This window comes from Lonchura striata, chromosome 8 (genome assembly GCF_050655825.1).
Source record: "Lonchura striata isolate lonStrDom1 chromosome 8, ASM5065582v1, whole genome shotgun sequence".
Lineage (NCBI taxonomy): Eukaryota > Metazoa > Chordata > Aves > Passeriformes > Estrildidae > Lonchura > Lonchura striata.
The window spans coordinates 11,276,238-11,293,515 of NC_140710.1; the positions used below are offsets into that span (position 1 = coordinate 11,276,238).

Genomic DNA, 17,278 nt, shown 5'->3' on the forward strand with positions numbered 1-17,278 from the left:
CGAGCACTTAATGTGTGCCGGTTCTGCTATCAAAGTGCCTCTTAAACCCCAATCGCCCTGTCGATAGCGATGGCAGCGGCTGATGGATCCCCAGTCGCCCGGCCGCCCGGCCAGGTCGCTCCCGGCATGCTACAGGCAGGAGCATCGATTTCCCACAACTGCAAAGAGGCAAATATTTGAAAAGTGATAAATAAGGGGAGCTGCCGTCTCTGCTGCGCACGTCAGTGCCCGGGATTAAGGCAACGAGGTGAGACTGCCCAATTAAATCCCAATGAAAATGGCTGCAAATCCAATTTTTCCCTTTGCCCATACCCATCCCAAGGGCCGGGGAGGGCGGGGAGCAGGGGGGTGGGGGCTGATAACACAGGGTTCATCGATTGGCACTGCTGGGAAGAAATTTCTCTGAATTCAATTAGTTGGGAAAACACAAGGGGCATCACAGGGAGCAGGGCTGTGACTGTGCCTTTGTTGTACCCCAGGGAACAGAACATCAAGCACCTGCTGCGAATCACTAGAGGACCACTGGACACAGTGGTGACAGCACCCATAGGTGGCCCACACTTGGTTTAAAACCTTTGAGGGTCACCCCAGGTTGGCACCCCACCAGCATCAGCAGGACATGGTGGCAGCTCTGTAGGGGAATGAAATATCGTGCTCCGTCCCTGGCCCTGCTGGCGACTGACAGAGAACAGCTTGTGTGAAGTAAACTGTGCCCCTGAGCAGTGCTCGCCTAATGCTGACCTGCACGGAGCAGAGCTGGCTCCGGCAGGGACAAGACTGTGGGTGCTCAGCACATCCCAACAGGGTGGGGAGCTGGAATGCCAGGGCTGCGGGCTGCAGCTGATCCTCAGCCCCTTCTTCCAGCTCCAGTGCAGAGGGATGACCCTGCCGGGATGAACAGCCATTATGTCTCATCGCCTTGGAAACCAAGAGGCAGCTCTGAGGAGCCTCTCAATCTCCTCATTCTCATTCTCTCCCTAGCTGAGCCCCATGGTAAGAAGGCAGAGGGATTTGGGGATGTGGGGCTGGGGACAAGCCCAGGCTGTGCCACTGGGTGCAGGCATAGGGGCTGCCTGTCCCTACCAGCCACGGGGCACCCTGCTGCCTGCTGCCTTGCTTGGTTTCTCCTCCCTGTGTGTGAGCACTCCTCCAGTAAGGCATATGGTGCTCAGACTAGCATGAGTAATGGGGGAGTCTCACTTCATCCCCAAATTGGAGGCACAGGGGGGAAAATGTGTATTCCAACCAGTCCCTGCCACTGTGGAAAAGAGACTTGGTGGTGGTGGGTGAAGAAAAGACTCCCCAGCCTCAGAGCCATCAGCCTCGCTGGGCTGTGGAGATGGGCTTGCTGGGGCTGTGGGGAGCAGGCACTAGGGTCCTTTCAGGGATGGCACTGTCCTTACAGCCCTATTCCTCTGCCACCTTGCCTGGGTGGCAGCCTGCACCAGCAGGGGCAGGAGACCAAAGGCTGCAGTTGGGGGCTGGGGGGACAGAATGAGAGCTATTGGGAGAGAAGGTCTCCCCAGCCAGCACACCCCTCTGGGGCACAACAAAGCCCCTGCACGGAGCACAGCCAGTGGCCAGCACCCTCCATCCGGGACGGGCAGGGACCGCTCCTGCTCTCCGCGAGTCCGAGGCCGTTGTGGCTGGGATGGGGCGCTTGGCCGGACCGGGACGGCAGGATCGGGCCGGGAGATACTGGGGCAGATGTGGCTGCTCTGCCCCGGGAAAGGTGCTTTTGCTGGGACCGGCTCCAAGCACAGCTGGGACCGCGTCGGGGCTGCCCCGTGCGGAGGCCGGGTCAGGCTGAGCGCTGGGGCGAGAGGCGGCGGCACGGGCGGCGAGCAGTGCCCTGCTCCGGCATTTCCCTGCGTGACTCCCGAGTGCTGTGGGGAGCAGGAGCACAGCCTGCTGGCTGCCGGCTGCACGGCCCGGGCCCGACCGCTGCCTGCCTGCCTGCCTGCCTTCCGGCGGGAGGAGACCCACGCAGGGCATCCCTATAGTCCCAAACAGAGCATCCCGCGGCCCCATGCAGGAAATGGCCACAGCCCGTTTGCTGCAGCCCTGCCAGAGCACCTGCGATGTGCTGACTGCCCCCAGCCCCAGCCCCACCATGCCCAAAGCACCCCAGGACATGCCAAACCCCCAACTAAATGGTGAGTGAAGGGCTGAAGGGCTCAGCTGGCTCAGAGGATAGGATCTCCTGGTGGCAAGGGTGACTGACAGTGGCTTCATCCTTAGATTGCAGCAGAACCAGTGACACACAGCTGGAACTTGCTAAAAGCAGTGGTATTGCGTGTGGGCATGGGGCTGGTATTGCCTCAGCTGGCAGGGAGCAGGGTCAGGACATGTCTCTGCCTCCTGTTGCCATTTGCCTCCAGCCCTGTAGCACCACGTTGCCTGGTAGCTTTCCTCCTCCTCTGCCTTCTCCTCCCTGCAGCCCAGTGACTGTCATGTGAGTCTGAACAGAAGTGGGAGTGGAGGGACGGTGTTGTTGGGGACAGATTTACCTAGCAGAGGGGTTAGGGGTCATGATGCAGTGCAGAGCTGTGGAGCCTCTCCTGGAGTACTGGGGGGTGGCTAAAAGGAGCCTATACAGGATCCATGACACAGGCAGGTGGTGGCTGACATATGTCCCTGCTGCCTGTGCCCTCACACACACTTCTGCTGATCCCACAGGATCAGGTAGAGCCCCTCTAGCTGGGCTTCCCCCTCCTGCCTGAAACATCCTGGAATGACTCTACACCCCAAAGCTCCTGGGCCCTGGTCTGAGACTTGATATTCTGCCCACTCCCTTACACACATTGGCAATTAGAGTATAATTGTAATATTTGCATATTCATAACAGCTGAAATTAATCTCATTTGCATAATGGTAATGAAAGGGACTTCATTAATTACCACTTTTTTCTGGGGATTTTGCATGTAAGTGGATTCCATTAGGCAGGTTGAGCTGTGGTGGGTGCAATGGTGGGATGGGAGCCGAATCACAGAACTGGGGATGGAGCTGTGAGGAAAGATGGCATCACTGCCAACCTGCCTGCCTCAGTTCACTGTGCCCCACCGCCAGGCTCAGCAGTGCTGTGGGGACTCGGGCAGTGACTTCCTACCTGTGCCCTTGTCCTGCTGACACCACACTTGTCTCAGGGGCCCTGCTACAAACAGGGGATTGTGGGTGGGAACAGGGATGGGCACCATGGGCTGTGGAGACACAGAATCTCTCCTGGGGACACTGCAGAGATGACATCCTGCTCCATGTGCTCAGGAGTGACTGCTGACTGCTAGGGTGACCACTGCCACCAGCCCCTACACCCGAGGTCCCTGTGTATGGAGAGAGATGGGTGGCTGCTCACAGTAGTCAGGAGACCCCTCTCCAGCCCCACAGTGATGCCCAGGGAAACCTGGGCAGTGGGGCCAGCCAGTGTGAGTAGATGACTCCCACTGCATCACCTCTCGCTGCAGGGCCCTTCCCAAGGGATGCACCAGCTTGGAGCCCCACAGCACAGCCCCGCTTGCTTGGTGCCCGGCCAGCACGACTCCCTGCTGGCAGGGATGGAGATGTGGACAGAGGAGCAGGAGGGGAGAGCAGGGCTTTGCTGGCACAGCCACGCCAGGGCCAGGCAGGAGCGACAACCCCGCCCAGGGAGCTCTGGTAACCGCACGCAGTTGGCCCCTGGCTGCCTGAAGAGCGAACACCTTCCTCTGCTTCCCAGCCCACCTGTGTGTGCACGGCCAGTTCAGCCCCGTGTGTGCTGGTGCCAGCAGCAGCTGAAATCACCAACACGCACCAGGTCTGGGGGAAGCGGCAGGTTTCGGTTCGGCCCCGGCCGTGTGCTGCGTGCGGACAGCCTGCCCTGCTCCGGGAGGACGGTCCAGCCCCAGGGCACCTCTGCTCAGCTCCGGATGGGAAGAGGCTTTCCCGGGAGACGGAGCTCGTTGACTCCTTATTGATGACTCTTTCCCTCCTGCACGTCTGGGAAAGAGACCTGCGGAATAAATCAGTGCAAGAGACAGATTATGGCAGCTAAAGACTCCAAATGAGATGATAATTGCTGTAGTAATGACAACGAAGACCTGATGCTGCCGATAAGGAAACATCTCTTCTGCTCTTGCCTGGTGCCCGGACAGGGGTTTGGCACAGGCACATGGATGAGGCTGTCCCCAAGGATACCAGGGCCAGGCAGCGCTGCCCTCCCTGTGCCCAGGGCAGGGGCTGGATGCCCACGGCGAGGGTGGTGGGTGCTGGTCCCCACAGCGGCAGGGATGGGCGTGTTTGGGCCAGGCGAGGGGCCCGAGGTGGGCAGCCCTGGCGGGGCTGTTTGTCTGGTCCTCCCGCCGGCTGCATGTCAGCTCTAATTAGGCAAACTTCTGTATTCATTGCGAGCCCAGCCAGCGGAGAATTCCACAATTGAATTTTAATGCCCTAAAAACACATTACAATCAGCCTGATTAATTAAGAGATGGCTTAACATGGTGACTGGGCTGCAGCGGGCTGTGCTGGGCAGGAGGGCCACAAGGACCAGCTCCTGCACCCCACGGTGTTGGGGATGGGGCTGAGTGTGCTGGGGCTGGCATTGCTGGGGCTGGTCACTGAGCCTTGTGGGGCCGTGAGAGGGGGTGAGAGCCAGGGGCTGGCTGTGCCCTGGAGATGCTGGGCTGTATAGGATTTCTGCACCTGCAAGGCAGGGAAGGGCTGAATTTAGACCCTCGGGCACCTGGTCAGCCTCGGCTCAGCCAGGCCCACAGTGGGAGCACCCCCTTCCCTCCCTGGGCCCTGCTTTCCCCTATCAGGTTGGCCACTAGGGCCCTGCGGAGTAACTGTGCCCTGTGTCCCCACTATGACTCCACTCTGGGCATGGGGACTGACATTGTGCCATGAGCAGGGCACTCCTGGGGGAAACCCGCTTGCTTTTGTTTGTGAGTGAACTGCTGGCAAGCTGGCAGGCTCCTATTAATAACTGATAGCTAATAACTAATACATACTATTAATAACTAATGATGAGCTGGGAGGTTCCGATTAATTTGTATCTTCAGTGATTCCTTGGGGTGCCAGCGATGCTGGATAATGGGCTGCCACTTCCCTCAAGGCAGCTCTGTCCTGCTCCCAGGCCACTGCTGGATGTCACCATGCTGTGCCCAGCCCAACCCAGGCTGTGTCCCCACATACGTCATTGCTTGGGATGGCCTCACCAGCCCACCTGGACGCTGTGGGTGGTGAAGCATCCCCAGGGGACCCCTTCCCCTTCATCCCAGCATGGGTGCTGGGTAGTGGGAGTGATCCCTGCAGACCCTTTCTGGGTTGAATTCCACAGGGTGCCCTGGTCAGGGAAATGGTTTGGCCAAAGCCCATCCTCCTGCTATGTAATGAATAGAAAAGGGAGGAATTCATAATCATGATGTAAAGGAGAGGGTGCAACCAGCAGGACATCAATCAAATGGAAAGTGATAAAGGAAGCCTCTTGACAGGAGGGGCCAGCAGTAGAGGGAGGGATAGTGGCAGCATCATGAGGCCAAAAGAAATTTTGGCACGGCAATAAATCCTGGAGCGGCTGGAGCCGCTCGAGCACTAATGATGAGGCGAAAATACCAGCCACGTTTAACAAATATTTCTGCTCTGTATTTGGAGAGAAGCAGGACGACATGCTTGAATTGTACAAGAGTGATGAAACCGCCTATTAATTACTGCCGGGAATGTTAAACAACATCTGCCAGCTCAGCGGGCCCAGGCACCGCCCGCCCCGGCCTCCTCCAAGAGCTGGAGGAGAATTTGGCTTCCTCATTAATCTCCTACGAAATCTTGGAATAGCAAGAAAATCCTGGCCAGCTGATGGAGAGCCCACCCATGCTGGGAGCTGCAGGGAGGCAGGGGTGCTCAGTCCTTAACTTGGCTCTGCTGGGATTTATATAATGTTTGCACCCAGTACAATCCTTCTTGATGAAGAATAGCCGTAAGTTGGCAAAGGTTGGGCTTTTCTTTCCCATAACTTGGTATATAGATTTTCTGTATATTCATGTATTTTTGGAGGTTGCAAGAAAGTGAGGCTTGAGCTGGAAAATGTGCTCATTAAGGCACCCTTCAGGAACCTCTGTCACAGCTTTGGGAGGCACTGCCATCTTTCCCTGCATTTCTCATGTGCTGTGCAGTGCCTGCAACCAGAAAAATGGGGGGGACAGAAGGGCAGAGGGGATAGGGGAACAGGGGAAGGGAGGAGATATAAAGGGGCTGGAGGAATGGAGGGGAAGGAGCAGAGGAGGGCGAAGAAATAGAATAAGAAGGCAAAGATGAAGAGGAAGAGGAAGAGGAGGAGGAGAGAGGGGGTCCAGGAGGGAGGACCCCATAGGACCAGAGCAAGTTCCATCTGTGGCACAGTCCTGCTCCCCCATCATTAGCAGCAGAAGGTAGCTTCTTCATTTTAGGAGGTGGAAACTGAGCAAGAAAAGTGGCTGAAGGGCACAGCAGACTTCAACAGCAGAAAACAGGTGGCTCAGCAGCAGAAAGACAGTAATTAACAAATTAACTCTGTACAGTATGCACTGACCAGGTTAAGCAGAGGAGGACTTGACAGAGTCAAGTCAGAATCCCAGAAGGAGTCCTCAGCAGGCACCAGGGCTGCCACCTCTCTTCAGTGCCAGGTCCTTGAGTCAAACCACCACTGGTGCCCACGGCTGTGAAAACAAGGAGGTCCAAGAAATTCAGGTGGGATTCTGGGTAAAGCAGGGAGCTGGGCAGATACATGCAGCCAGCCACGTCTCATCACTCTGCAAAGCCTGCCCCAACACCGGGGAGCTGGGAGGGAACCCAGCAGGGGTGATGGGGCTCAGGGCACAGCTGCCATGGGGTTACACTGGTCTCAGTGTACAGGTGGGGAGGTGGGGCTGGACTGGTGCTGGTCCTGTGGAGAGGCTTTTTATCTCTTGGCCCCTTTGCATCCCGAGGGCACAGGTTTAAGGAAGACCATCTTTGGTGAAAAATCATGAGATATAATACAAGCAAAACTCCCACAGCTGCCTCCACAAGATGCTGGGTCACATGTGGATTATTTTTCCCAGACCTTTTCTACACATAAAGAGGTTAGAATTTACTCCCTATAAAAGCCAAAATCCAAATATGGCTGCAAAATATTGGGGTGCTTTAGAGGAGAGAAGAAAGCTTGTGGGGAATAGATGCTTGGGATGCCCTCTTTCAGTCTGAGCCCTGGATTCCCTTGCACAGCCACAGGGTGCAGGGGGAAATGGGACAGGTCTGGGGGTGCCCAAGAGGGATGGGGTAAGAAGTGTCAGTGGGATGGCGCCATCCAGACACCCCAGCCCACAGCACTTCATCCCTCACGGCCCTCAGGGGGCCAGCTGGGCCACCTGGGACAGACAGTTACAATACAGAAATGTCAATTTAAATTAAAATATCTTTCATAAAGGAGAAAGATAAAACCTGCCCTGTAGCAAAATGAGATGAGAGAATTATGGGGTACTGGGAGGACTGGTGTCCCCACTTCAGTGGGCTCAGGGTGGGGGGCTGGCTTGGCTTCTGCTGTTGGCACTGCAGGGCACCCCGAGGCACTGCCATCTCCCCATCCCAGCCATCACAGAGGCCAGAGCTGGGTCTGCAACGAAATGTCAGCTCGACAATAAAATGTGGAGAAGCTACATTTTCTTCAGGCTAATAAAACTCCTGGGCAGCAGCAGAGATGCTTGGTACAGAGCTGCTCTCCCTCTCCAGCACCCTCCTTGGCCCCCTCCTCATCTTCCTTGGAGATACGGGGTCCATCTGACCCCATGCTCATTGTGCCAGCCCCTCAACAGAGGCTGCTGAGCACAGGCCCCAGCAGCAGTGTGAGACATGGCTCCAGAGCTGTGTGTGCCACGGCAGGGAGTAAATCCTCAGCGTCCTGTCAAGGTAAAGTGACAAAACACCGGCCTGCAATGCAGGAACTGCAGTTATAACATGAGAAAATCAATGCAATATATTACCAGGGACATAAAGATGCTATTAATGCTTCAGCGCAGAGCCCTCAGCTTCACCTGCCATCGCAGGGCAGGTTTACATGAAGGCTCTGTGCATTCCCATCTGGTTGCTCAGGTCACTCACATGCTGGGGCTCAGTTCTGTGTTTATTCACTGACACCCCCACCCAGCAAAGCTTTCCTGCTCCCACACACTGACTCCTGGGCTTTGACCCTGTCAGGGGCCTGGGCTCCAGCTGGAGATGTAACCAGGGCTGCTGGGGCGATGCATGGCCTCAGTGAATGCCTTTCTGAGGTGCAAGGACCCAGCGAGGCTGCAGCCCCAGGCCAGGCAGGTACCAGCTTTCTTTCTAGGGATTCCAATGACTGTGCAGCTCTGCAATCCACCCACCTGCACTCAGGTGCCTCCTGGAAAAGACTGAAGAGGATGACAACCCCTGTGCACCACAGAATGAGGCCACAGGACATGTATAAGGTGCAGCACTCCCCTGGCATGGCAGCTGCCGGCAGGGAGCAGTCTGTGTCCTGGGGACATGTGTGCTGGATAAGGAGGAGAGCTGGGCATATACATACAGCCAGCCACATCACATCACTCTGCAAAGCCTGCCCCAATACCGGGGAGCAGGGAGGGACACCCAGCAGGGGTGATGGGGCTCAGGGCACAGCTGCCGTGGGGTTACACTGGGGAGGCGGGTCTGGAGGAGGTTGGTGCTGGATCCTGTGGACAGGCTTTTCGTTTCTTGGCCTCTTTGCAACCCGAGGACATGGTTGCCACTCCCTGCAATTGACAGTTTGGACTGTTACTGAGAAGTTGAGTCAAGCCTCTTCTAATTGATTAATCAATAGCTTTAATTGAGTTGAGACTCCTTAGTGGGTAACTTCACCACTGTTATCCCCTTCGCCAGCACTACCCCACACTGACTCCCCACCAAAAACCTGTTGCTGTGGCCTGGCCTCTGCCCAGGCTGTGCTCCCACAGCACAGCGAATTCCTGGGGCTTGCCGTTGCCTGGGGCTGCAGAGGGTTACTGCAGCAGTGACAGAGGGCTCGGACCGTGCGGGGCTCCCCCAGCAAGGGATAGGAGCCCCCAGGAACAAGCTGAAACACAAGGGGCTGCAAAATGTCCACGGCTCACGGTACCCGTTCTGTCAGGCACGGCAGAGCCCCGGGCACGGGCAGGGCAGGACACGCACCCCGCCCGCGCAGCCTGCGGGAGCGCGGGGGGACACACGGAGCAGGGGAATGGGCACTGGGGGCGCGGGGCTCCTGCGGGCACCGCCGGGGTCACGCTGCTGCACGCCCGAGCCACAGCTCTGCAGAAGCGGAGAGGAACATTTTATGGTAAAATATGCAGAGCATGGGACAAAAGGAGAGAGCCTTTCTCGCATAATGAGACTCTGTCAGAGACAAGCTCCCCAGGAAACCAATTAAGAGGGCGCTTCGCGTGTGTCAGGCCAACACCTGGCAAACCCCCCTTTCCCAGAGTGAATTCCAGCCGCGTGGAATTCCAGCAGCAGCTCCATGCGGCCCCAGCACGGCTCTGTCCCGCAGACACTCAGGCGCAGCCGGGAACCCCACGCGTGTCACAGGCGGCACGAAGCCGTCTCTGCCCGCGGGGGCGCGGCGTGGGGCCGCTCGCCCACGGCCGCGGGCACGTCCCGGAGCCCTCGGCCCAGCACTGCCGCCGCCGAGGGCGCTCGCTGCGCTCCCGGGCCGGGCCGGGGCTGTCCGGGCGGGACGCGGGGCCCGGAGCGGCCCGGGAGCGCCGCCCAGGCCCGCCCCGCCCCGCCCCGCCGCCATGGCGCTGCGCTTCTCCGCCAACCTCTCATGGCTCTTCCCCGAGCTGCCGGCGCTGCCGGCGCGGCTGGAAGCGGCGGCGGCCGCCGGGTTCGGAGCGGTGGAGGCGGCTTGGCCGGCGGGCTGCCCGGCCCAGGAGCTGCGGGCCGCGGCGGAGCGGGCGCGGGTGCAGATCGCGCTCCTCAACGCCCCCCCCGGTACGGCCGCGGCCCGCCGCTCCCCCCGTGCGAGGGGAGCGAGGACCCTCCGCCGACCCTGCCGCTCTCTCCCAGGGGACCCGGAGGCGGGCGAGCTGGGGCTGGCGGCCGTGCCGGGGCGGCAGGCTGCCTTCCGACAGGGCCTGGAGGCGGCCGTGCGCTACGCCAGGGCTGTGGGCTGCCCCAGGTAGGTGCGAGGCGAGACCCCGGCCCCGGTCCTGCTCCAGCGCTCCTGCCCTTTGCCCCGCGGTGCCTGCCGCCGCCGGGTCACCGAGCCTCTCCCGGGCAGCATCTCCTGCTCGGCTGCGTGGGGAAGGAGCCAGCTCGGGCAGACCCCGCTGTGCGGGGCCGCGGCCTCGGCGTGCTCGCCGGGAGCGGGCCCAGAGCTGCCAGGCACGAGCCTGACCCTGCCCTTCGCAGTAGAGGCTCTTGAGTAGGCTCCCACCTCCACACAACCGTCCTCAGGATAATCCTCCCTTTTTCCTCCTCAACTGTACCAGTCGTTTCCACCAGGACACCACAACAGTTGCTTTATTGAGGCCACGCTGACTCCAGCACTAGCAGAGACACCATAAAAGATGCAATTAGCCTGGCATAGCTCCCTTCAGCAAACCAACAGGGCCCTTTTATTCCCCTTACTTTGGACCATTCTTTTCGGTTGCAACTCAGTCCAAAGCCCTGTGGAGGGCATGGGCTAGGCAGCCCAGAGGCTGCCCAGCACCATTTGCACACTGGTACAGGCACACTGAAAAGGTTTTTGTTTCTACTGTGTTCCTTCCCCCAGTAGTGGCTGAAGATGGCCTGGTGCTTGAGCTCTTCATGGCAGGGCAGTCCAGCAGGCAGCACTGTCCCCTCCCTGCTCACAGCCAGCAAGCAGTGACACCACGCATAGGGCAGGCCCCTGGCAGAAGTAGCATGCCAGTTGCCCAACATGCTGGTTTGGGGCTCCTCAAGAAGCAAGAGCCCAAAAAGCTTCAGAGTCAGGGTGAAAGAGCTGAAAGCAGTTAACAAAAGAGAGAAGAAGTAAGGTCTGTAGTTTGTCAGGCAAAAGGTTCAAAGTCATCCCTCTGTGGATTGAGGTGGAATGGAGCATATTTGTGTCCTGGCTGGCAGCTGGCTGCTGTTGTGCCTCCTGGAGGAGAGATGGATCTTCTTACCCCTTTCTGTGTCTGCTCCCCTAGCCTGGCCCCCTTTTCCATCAGTAAAGGAAGGTGTATTAGATCAGGCCAGCTGCTCACAGTTGCTGCCTGTGATTATCTTTCTGTGCCTGTAGGATTCATGTGATGGCTGGGCGGGTTCCCTTGGGCACAGACCGGGCTGCAGTTGCAGGTGAGATGGAAACCACCTTCATTGAGAATCTCAGATACACTGCTGACCTCCTGTCCCAGGTAAGTGGGGAATGGGTCCTGCTTTGTGCGTGCAGTTCTTAGGATACCCAAGATGGGGAATAGCCCACCAGCCTGGCATAGGGAAGTTATGCTTCCTGCTGCAGAAATAACAGGATGCTCCTCAGGGTGACATTACTGTGTACAGGAAGACATGATTGGACTGCTGGAGCCTATTAACAACCGTATCACTGACCCTCGCTACTATCTGAACACCCCACACCAAGGTAAACCAGACAACAAAAGTCTCCTTCAGAGGAGAAGGATCTCCACAATTGATAAAGGGGGTCCTGGGGTTTCTCTGCAAAGCTTCCACCCTGGGGGCCATGGTTTCTCATTTTTTGCCCCCTTAGCTGCTGCCATTCTGGAGAAAGTGGGACGGCCCAACCTGAAGCTGCAGCTGGTGAGTCAGCATTGAAGCTCTCCATGAGAGAAACTTGCACAGGTCCACAAAGGAATTCTGGTGGCCATGGGCTTGTTAGATCCCCTTGGGGATACTGGACAGGGATTAAAGCACAGCTGTCCTTAACCGCTCACAGTTGATCAGCTGCACCCTCCATTTTCCTCTCTCACCCCCAGGACCTTTTTCACTGCCAGATCATGGATGGCAATTTGTCACACAACCTGGAGACGTACTTCCCACTCATCGGTAATACCCTGTGCCCAGACCACTGGGGAGTGGTTTTGAGAGGGGGCCCTCCTACTCCAGGCTCTGCTGTAGCTGGCTGAGGGTGTGGGGCTGATCTTGGGTCACCTTGTCTCATGGCCAAAGAAGGCTGCAAGCAGGGCTGCCTTAGGTATGGCCTCTCCCCTTTCCCCGCTAGGTCATATCCAGATTGCACAGGTCCCAGGGCGGCACGAGCCCGATAGCCCTGGGGAGTTGAACTTCCCCTACATCTTTGAGCTCCTGGAGTCCCTTGGCTACACTGGCTATGTGGGGTGCGAGTATGCTCCGAAGGGTGAGTAGGCCTGCAGGTCTGAGCCCCACGGGCAGTCCAAGCACAGACCAGCTGGCTACATACTGTGCAAAGACAGGCAGGTCCTGGGAGGCACAGGGTGTCATCCCTACCTGGGGATGAGGGCTCTGTCCTGAACAGAAGTTGCTCCAGCTGCAGCAGGAGACCTTGTCTGTCACTGCAGGAGACACCCTGGAAGGTCTGGGCTGGCTGCGATCCTACTGGGAAAGCCGAGGGCTGCAGCATGGTGGGACCAACAAGGCAGCCAAGTAAAACTAGAAAACCATGAGAATAAAAGACAAAACAATGTCTTAACAAAGGAGCATGAGTCTTCTCTAGGACTAGGGGAGTGTGGTGGGTGGGATGATTACCTAGAATGAGATTAGGAGCATCTTTGTCATTTCCCTTTCCCAGGCTTTACTGGGCCAGCCCAAGCTGTTGAGCCCTCATCTACAGAAGTACCACTTGTAGTGTGTTCAATTTAGTGATGGCTCAGGCACCACTGTACCACTTCAGGTACAGAGAAAACTTTCACTTCCAGACTGCAGGAGTGTCCAGGGAGAGGTTTCCAGTCTCCCCAATAAGGGGAGCATTCCAGCTGGTGCCTGAAGTTGTGGAAAGTACACTTTGGACTTCCAGGTACTGAAGTTCTCAAGGCTGTTGCCAGTGTCCAGCACTGGTAGCAGGGCTGCAGGTGAAGCAAGCAGTCCCCTCCCAGGCTGTCTGATCCAAGGTAACAGGCTGCCTGCACATGGATATCCAAGCCTTGACTGTCTTGCTGCTCCTGCTCTGGAGCAAGAGTAAGATTCCAAAGCAAACCCAGCCAGCCCAGTAGCCAGGGCTGCTCTGCATCCTCCACAGGCAGTTTTCCACAGCCTACAGTGACTGAGCAGGGATCTGGTTCAGTTTATTTCACAGACAGACCAATGGCTCAAATGTACACCTCCATAAAACCTTCCTGTGATCCAGTTTACCCTTCCTGTCCCATTCATGCTCTCCCAAGGAAAGCAAAAGGCCAGAAGGAGTTGTCCTCACTGCCAGTCAGGCAGTCCTGCACTCAGCAGTCTTTCCTCCTGAAGCCGTGCTGCCCTGGGCAGAAGATGGTGTCGTGCACGCTCCTTAGTGCCTTCCAGCAGGCAGAACTCACCTGTGGATGCCGAACCCACGTCCCTGAGAGCCGTTCTGCTGCAGCCAAGTTCCTGCCCTTGCTGTTTGGTTCAAGGCCATTCAGTATCAAACCCACTGAAAACAGCACACCAGGGCCATACCACCCAGGCAGCGATGAGCCACACATCCCCAGGCTCCTCAGGCCAGTAGCCATGTGTGCCACTGGCAGCACTGCCTGCAGTGCCCACACACAGGTCCCCCAGAGACCCGTTCTGCCCCACGGTCACCAATGGCACGGCCGTGCCGAGGTCGGAGTAGGTGTTGCTCCAGGACCTGCTGCTGGTGCTAGAGCAGGCCCGTCCACAGGTTGAAGCAGGCGGTGTTGATAACTGACTCCAGGTGATGGTACGTGGACACAAGCTGTGGCAGAGGACTCTCGCTGTTCTGGGGCTGCACTGGGAACGGCTCCCGGAAAACCACAGTGAGGCTCTGCCAAGAGGGAGGAGAGGGTCAGGGGACAAGCTGCAGACAAGCACTGTGCAGTCCCTAGCCCAGGTGTGTGGACACTTTTTTGGCAGTGTTAGGCAAATACTGGGAGAAGTCCCAGAATGCCAAAGGCACTAAGCTAGCGCCTCTTCCTGTGACAAAGCATGTTTGAGCTTCCTCCCAATTTTTCTGCTGGAAATTCAGTGCAGGGACTTGCCCACTCTGTCCCAGCTCTCATGCATCTGCAGTGACACCAATCTTGGCAGCAGCCAAGGAGAGGAGGGGATCCTACTGCCTCCACAATAACAGGAGCTCCCAGGGAAATTAGAGGGAAATTTCTTTTTCTAAGGGAAAGAGTAGGAGTGCAACAAATGGGGAAGGGGAGGAGATTAAATGTAATAACTGCAATCCTAAAAATAAATGCTGCCTGCTCCACTCTGACTAGTGACTGTACTGAAAAGAGAGGAATAGGGAGCAGGCAGAGGTTGCAGGAGCTGAAGCAGAACAAAAATGTGACTCAGTGCACTCAGATCAGTGTCATGGAAGCAAGACACAGGGACAGGGTGTTCTCCAGAGTTGAAATGCAGCACATCCAGTAGCCAGGGTCCTTTACAAACGGGTAAAGCCATGAGAAGAGCTGTGTAATTACAAAACAGAAAATGTACCACCATCTTTTAGGAGGAGAAAGGAAGTTATTTGTGAGCCCAGCTCCAGCAGCATTGCAAGGTTTTGGAGCAGACTGGGGGAGACAGAACAATGAGGGAAATGCAGCTCAGTGTTACCAAAGTGATATGCTAACACTAAAATTCTCTTTGATAAGGTAATATTTCTAGACAAAAGAATCATGGTACATCTTATCTGAGATTCGGGATGGATTTGATGTGGTGTCACATGGGAAATTTAGGTAAGCTGAAAAGATAGTAATTAACTCAAAAATTGTAAGATTAGAACATAGCAGTGCTGAAAGGGGAAACGGAGAGAGGTTACAGATAGAGTTCCTTCAGTACAGGCTTTGGGACTCACACTGCCTAGTACTTTAACAAGTCTGGCATAAAGATGAGGAGTATGCTGATAAAATTTGAGGCACTAATACAAAAGTGGATTGGGATAATCCAAAAAAAAAAACCTCTGAGAGAGTTTTAAGAAGCCACAAGAATGGGATTGAATGCTAAGCACAAAATACAATGTTATGAAAACAAAGGATTTCTTTTAAAACTGAGAGTCACTGGGAGAGGAGATGGAGGTTCTGGGTTTATCATATCAATGACCACAAGGTGACACTATGACCATCAGGTGGCAGGAGGCACTGAGCAGCCTTCCAACAAGCACCACCTCTTCTGTCTCCCCTACCTGCTTTTCAGATGGAGCATGATTTATTTTATATGGCATCAGTTACTCTGCAGTCTCTGCAGAAGCCTTATTGTGGACTGAAGCCTCTTGTAGATCCCCTGCTCTCACGTGGAGCTGCATTCCCTGTGACCCATCCTGTACCCTGCCTGGGAGCACACCTGAAAGCAAAGTATTTTTGCCCTCAAGTTCAGTGAAGGCAAAGGCCCTTGCAGGTTTGCTAGGACCCTGATAGTGCAAGTCCCCTTCCTTTCTGCCCAGGTAGGAGCAGCCCACAGCACTGGTGACCCCTCCCAGCCAGACTTTGTGATCTGACTTTGGACTGAACACATGACTACTTAGTCTGGATAGAGCGACAGCTGAGAAAATGATCCAAAAGCAATCCTGTGAAGGAAAAGAGGATCAAGTGTTCACTCTTTTCTAATACAAGAACAAAGGAACATCATATGGAAAGAACAGAGTTTCAGAAATAAGCCAAGAAAGTTCTTCACCTAGACTGCAACTGCCTCACGGAGCTGCAAATCAGGGGAAATCAAGAATACTAGAAATTAACGAAAGGGGAAATAAAGCTGTGGAGGGCTATTAAATAAATGCAAAGACCACTTTAGTTCAGTATGGGCCTAAGCTATAGATTTTCACATGCTGGGACAGTATTTAGGAGAAGCATTACAAGCTTCTTGACCTGGTTGTGTTCTCATGCACACCTGCCCTTGGCCACAGCTGATCACTCTAGACAGATTCCTGCCTGAGCCAACATAGCTGCTGTTCTGCTCCCAAGGACTCACCGTTTTTCCTGAATGAGAATCAAGGAACACAAGAACAAAGCAATCTGTGAACTTCTGGTTGAGCACAACCTGTCAGGAGAGTCACAGAGCACATTAGAAAGGAGCCAGTACAGAACTCGGGACAGGGACACAGGGACAGAGGCTGCAGGTGGGCTGTGTCTTACCAGATACTGGGTGCCAGTTTCAGCATTGTGGAAGTGCCGACAGCTCTGGGGAAAGCGGCTCAACAGCACCTTGATGAGGCTCTGGTACCAGGAGACTGTCATGGTGAGGAAGCATTCCTGAAGGCATAGAAAAGGCCTGATCTTCAGCATCTCTCTAGCCATGGCACCAGCAGCCATAAGACTACGGCAGCCTTCAGAACCCAAATCAGATGCAACCTTCACAGCCCACTGAGGATGCTGACTGAGGACTGTTCACTCTCTATACACAGGTCCGTGCAGTCTCCCCCTTCCCCTGCCAGCTAGGAGCTGTGTTCCTGCCTCTACCTTCCCACCAAGCCGGAAGAGATGTGCATTGCAGGCCCCTTCACCTGGCACCCCACCTTATCCCCAAAGCAGAACAGCAGCTGCTGTGCACTGTGCCCCCATCCCTGCTACTCACCAGCTGGGGGTCGACATCTGCAATGGATTTCCCATGCACAGCATCGAGCAGCTCCTCCAGCTCCACCAATGAAAGCTTGCCCAGCTTCAGCTTGTCAGAAGCCAGAGGCTCCAGAAGGAAAAGGCGCTTCCAGAGGTTGTCCCTGCGGCAGTGGCACTTGGCCAGCTGCACCATGCTGCTGAGCTGCTTCTGGGCTGAGGCCACCTCAGAGGCCAGCAAGGGGAAGAGCGGAGAGGTGTAGAAGAGCCCTGGCCCCAGTTTGACCTGCGTGCCCCCTGCATAGAACTCGCTGCTGTCCTCCACGTCCTGCCACAGCTCCCGCTCTGCTGATGGCTGCCGGCCCAGGCTCGGCTCCGGCTCCGCTGCCTCCCAGGCTGCCCGGCCTACCACAGGCTCCAGCACTTCCCGCTGCAAGCGCGGCAGCTTCTTGAAGCGGCGCATGTCGGCCGTGAGCCGTGGAAAGAGCTCCCGCTGGCTTGTCATGATGACGTAGAAACGCAACCTAGGAGCAATGAGACACTTGTGACCTGGGGAAGGGCTGCTCCCCTCTCAGCTGCACTGCAAATGAGCCACAGGCCCCTCTGTCCCTGCCAGAAAGGATGCCTCTCTGCCCAGGTTCTCACAATGATCCTCCCCAGACACCGACAACTTTGCC

The 17,278-nt window shown here is 56.2% G+C and overlaps 2 protein-coding genes across 9 annotated transcripts in view; one reads left to right on the forward strand and one right to left on the reverse strand.

Moving 5' to 3' along the window:
• Positions 1-9,743: 9,743 nt before the first annotated feature.
• On the forward strand, positions 9,744-12,614 carry HYI (hydroxypyruvate isomerase (putative)). 2 transcript variants are annotated; one of them, XM_021527972.3, is made up of 8 exons: positions 9,744-9,954; positions 10,030-10,141; positions 11,228-11,342; positions 11,488-11,566; positions 11,693-11,742; positions 11,919-11,988; positions 12,164-12,298; positions 12,480-12,614. In XM_021527972.3, exons 1-8 carry the CDS (start codon positions 9,759-9,761, stop codon positions 12,566-12,568), a joined length of 846 nt encoding a protein of 281 aa, XP_021383647.3. In that variant the 5' UTR covers positions 9,744-9,758; the 3' UTR covers positions 12,569-12,614. The 2 variants fall into 2 exon arrangements, with proteins under 2 accessions (XP_021383647.3, XP_085442452.1); XM_085586326.1 differs by having other exon boundaries at positions 11,488-11,742.
• SZT2 (SZT2 subunit of KICSTOR complex) overlaps positions 10,458-17,278 on the reverse strand; it is a 56,615-nt gene continuing 49,794 nt past the window's right edge. For 4 of the 7 annotated variants that reach the window (XM_077785379.2, XM_077785380.2, XM_077785378.2 and 1 more), the window contains 3 exons: positions 16,624-17,125; positions 16,185-16,301; positions 15,871-16,089 (listed from right to left, as the gene is read on the reverse strand). In XM_077785379.2, coding sequence (XP_077641505.2) covers positions 15,871-16,089; positions 16,185-16,301; positions 16,624-17,125 — 838 coding nt within the window. Of the gene's footprint in view, positions 13,892-15,260; positions 15,397-15,870; positions 16,090-16,184; positions 16,302-16,623; positions 17,126-17,278 lie in introns of those variants that run through there. The other 3 variants (XR_014957040.1, XM_021527941.4, XM_085586322.1) reach the window with 3 other exon arrangements.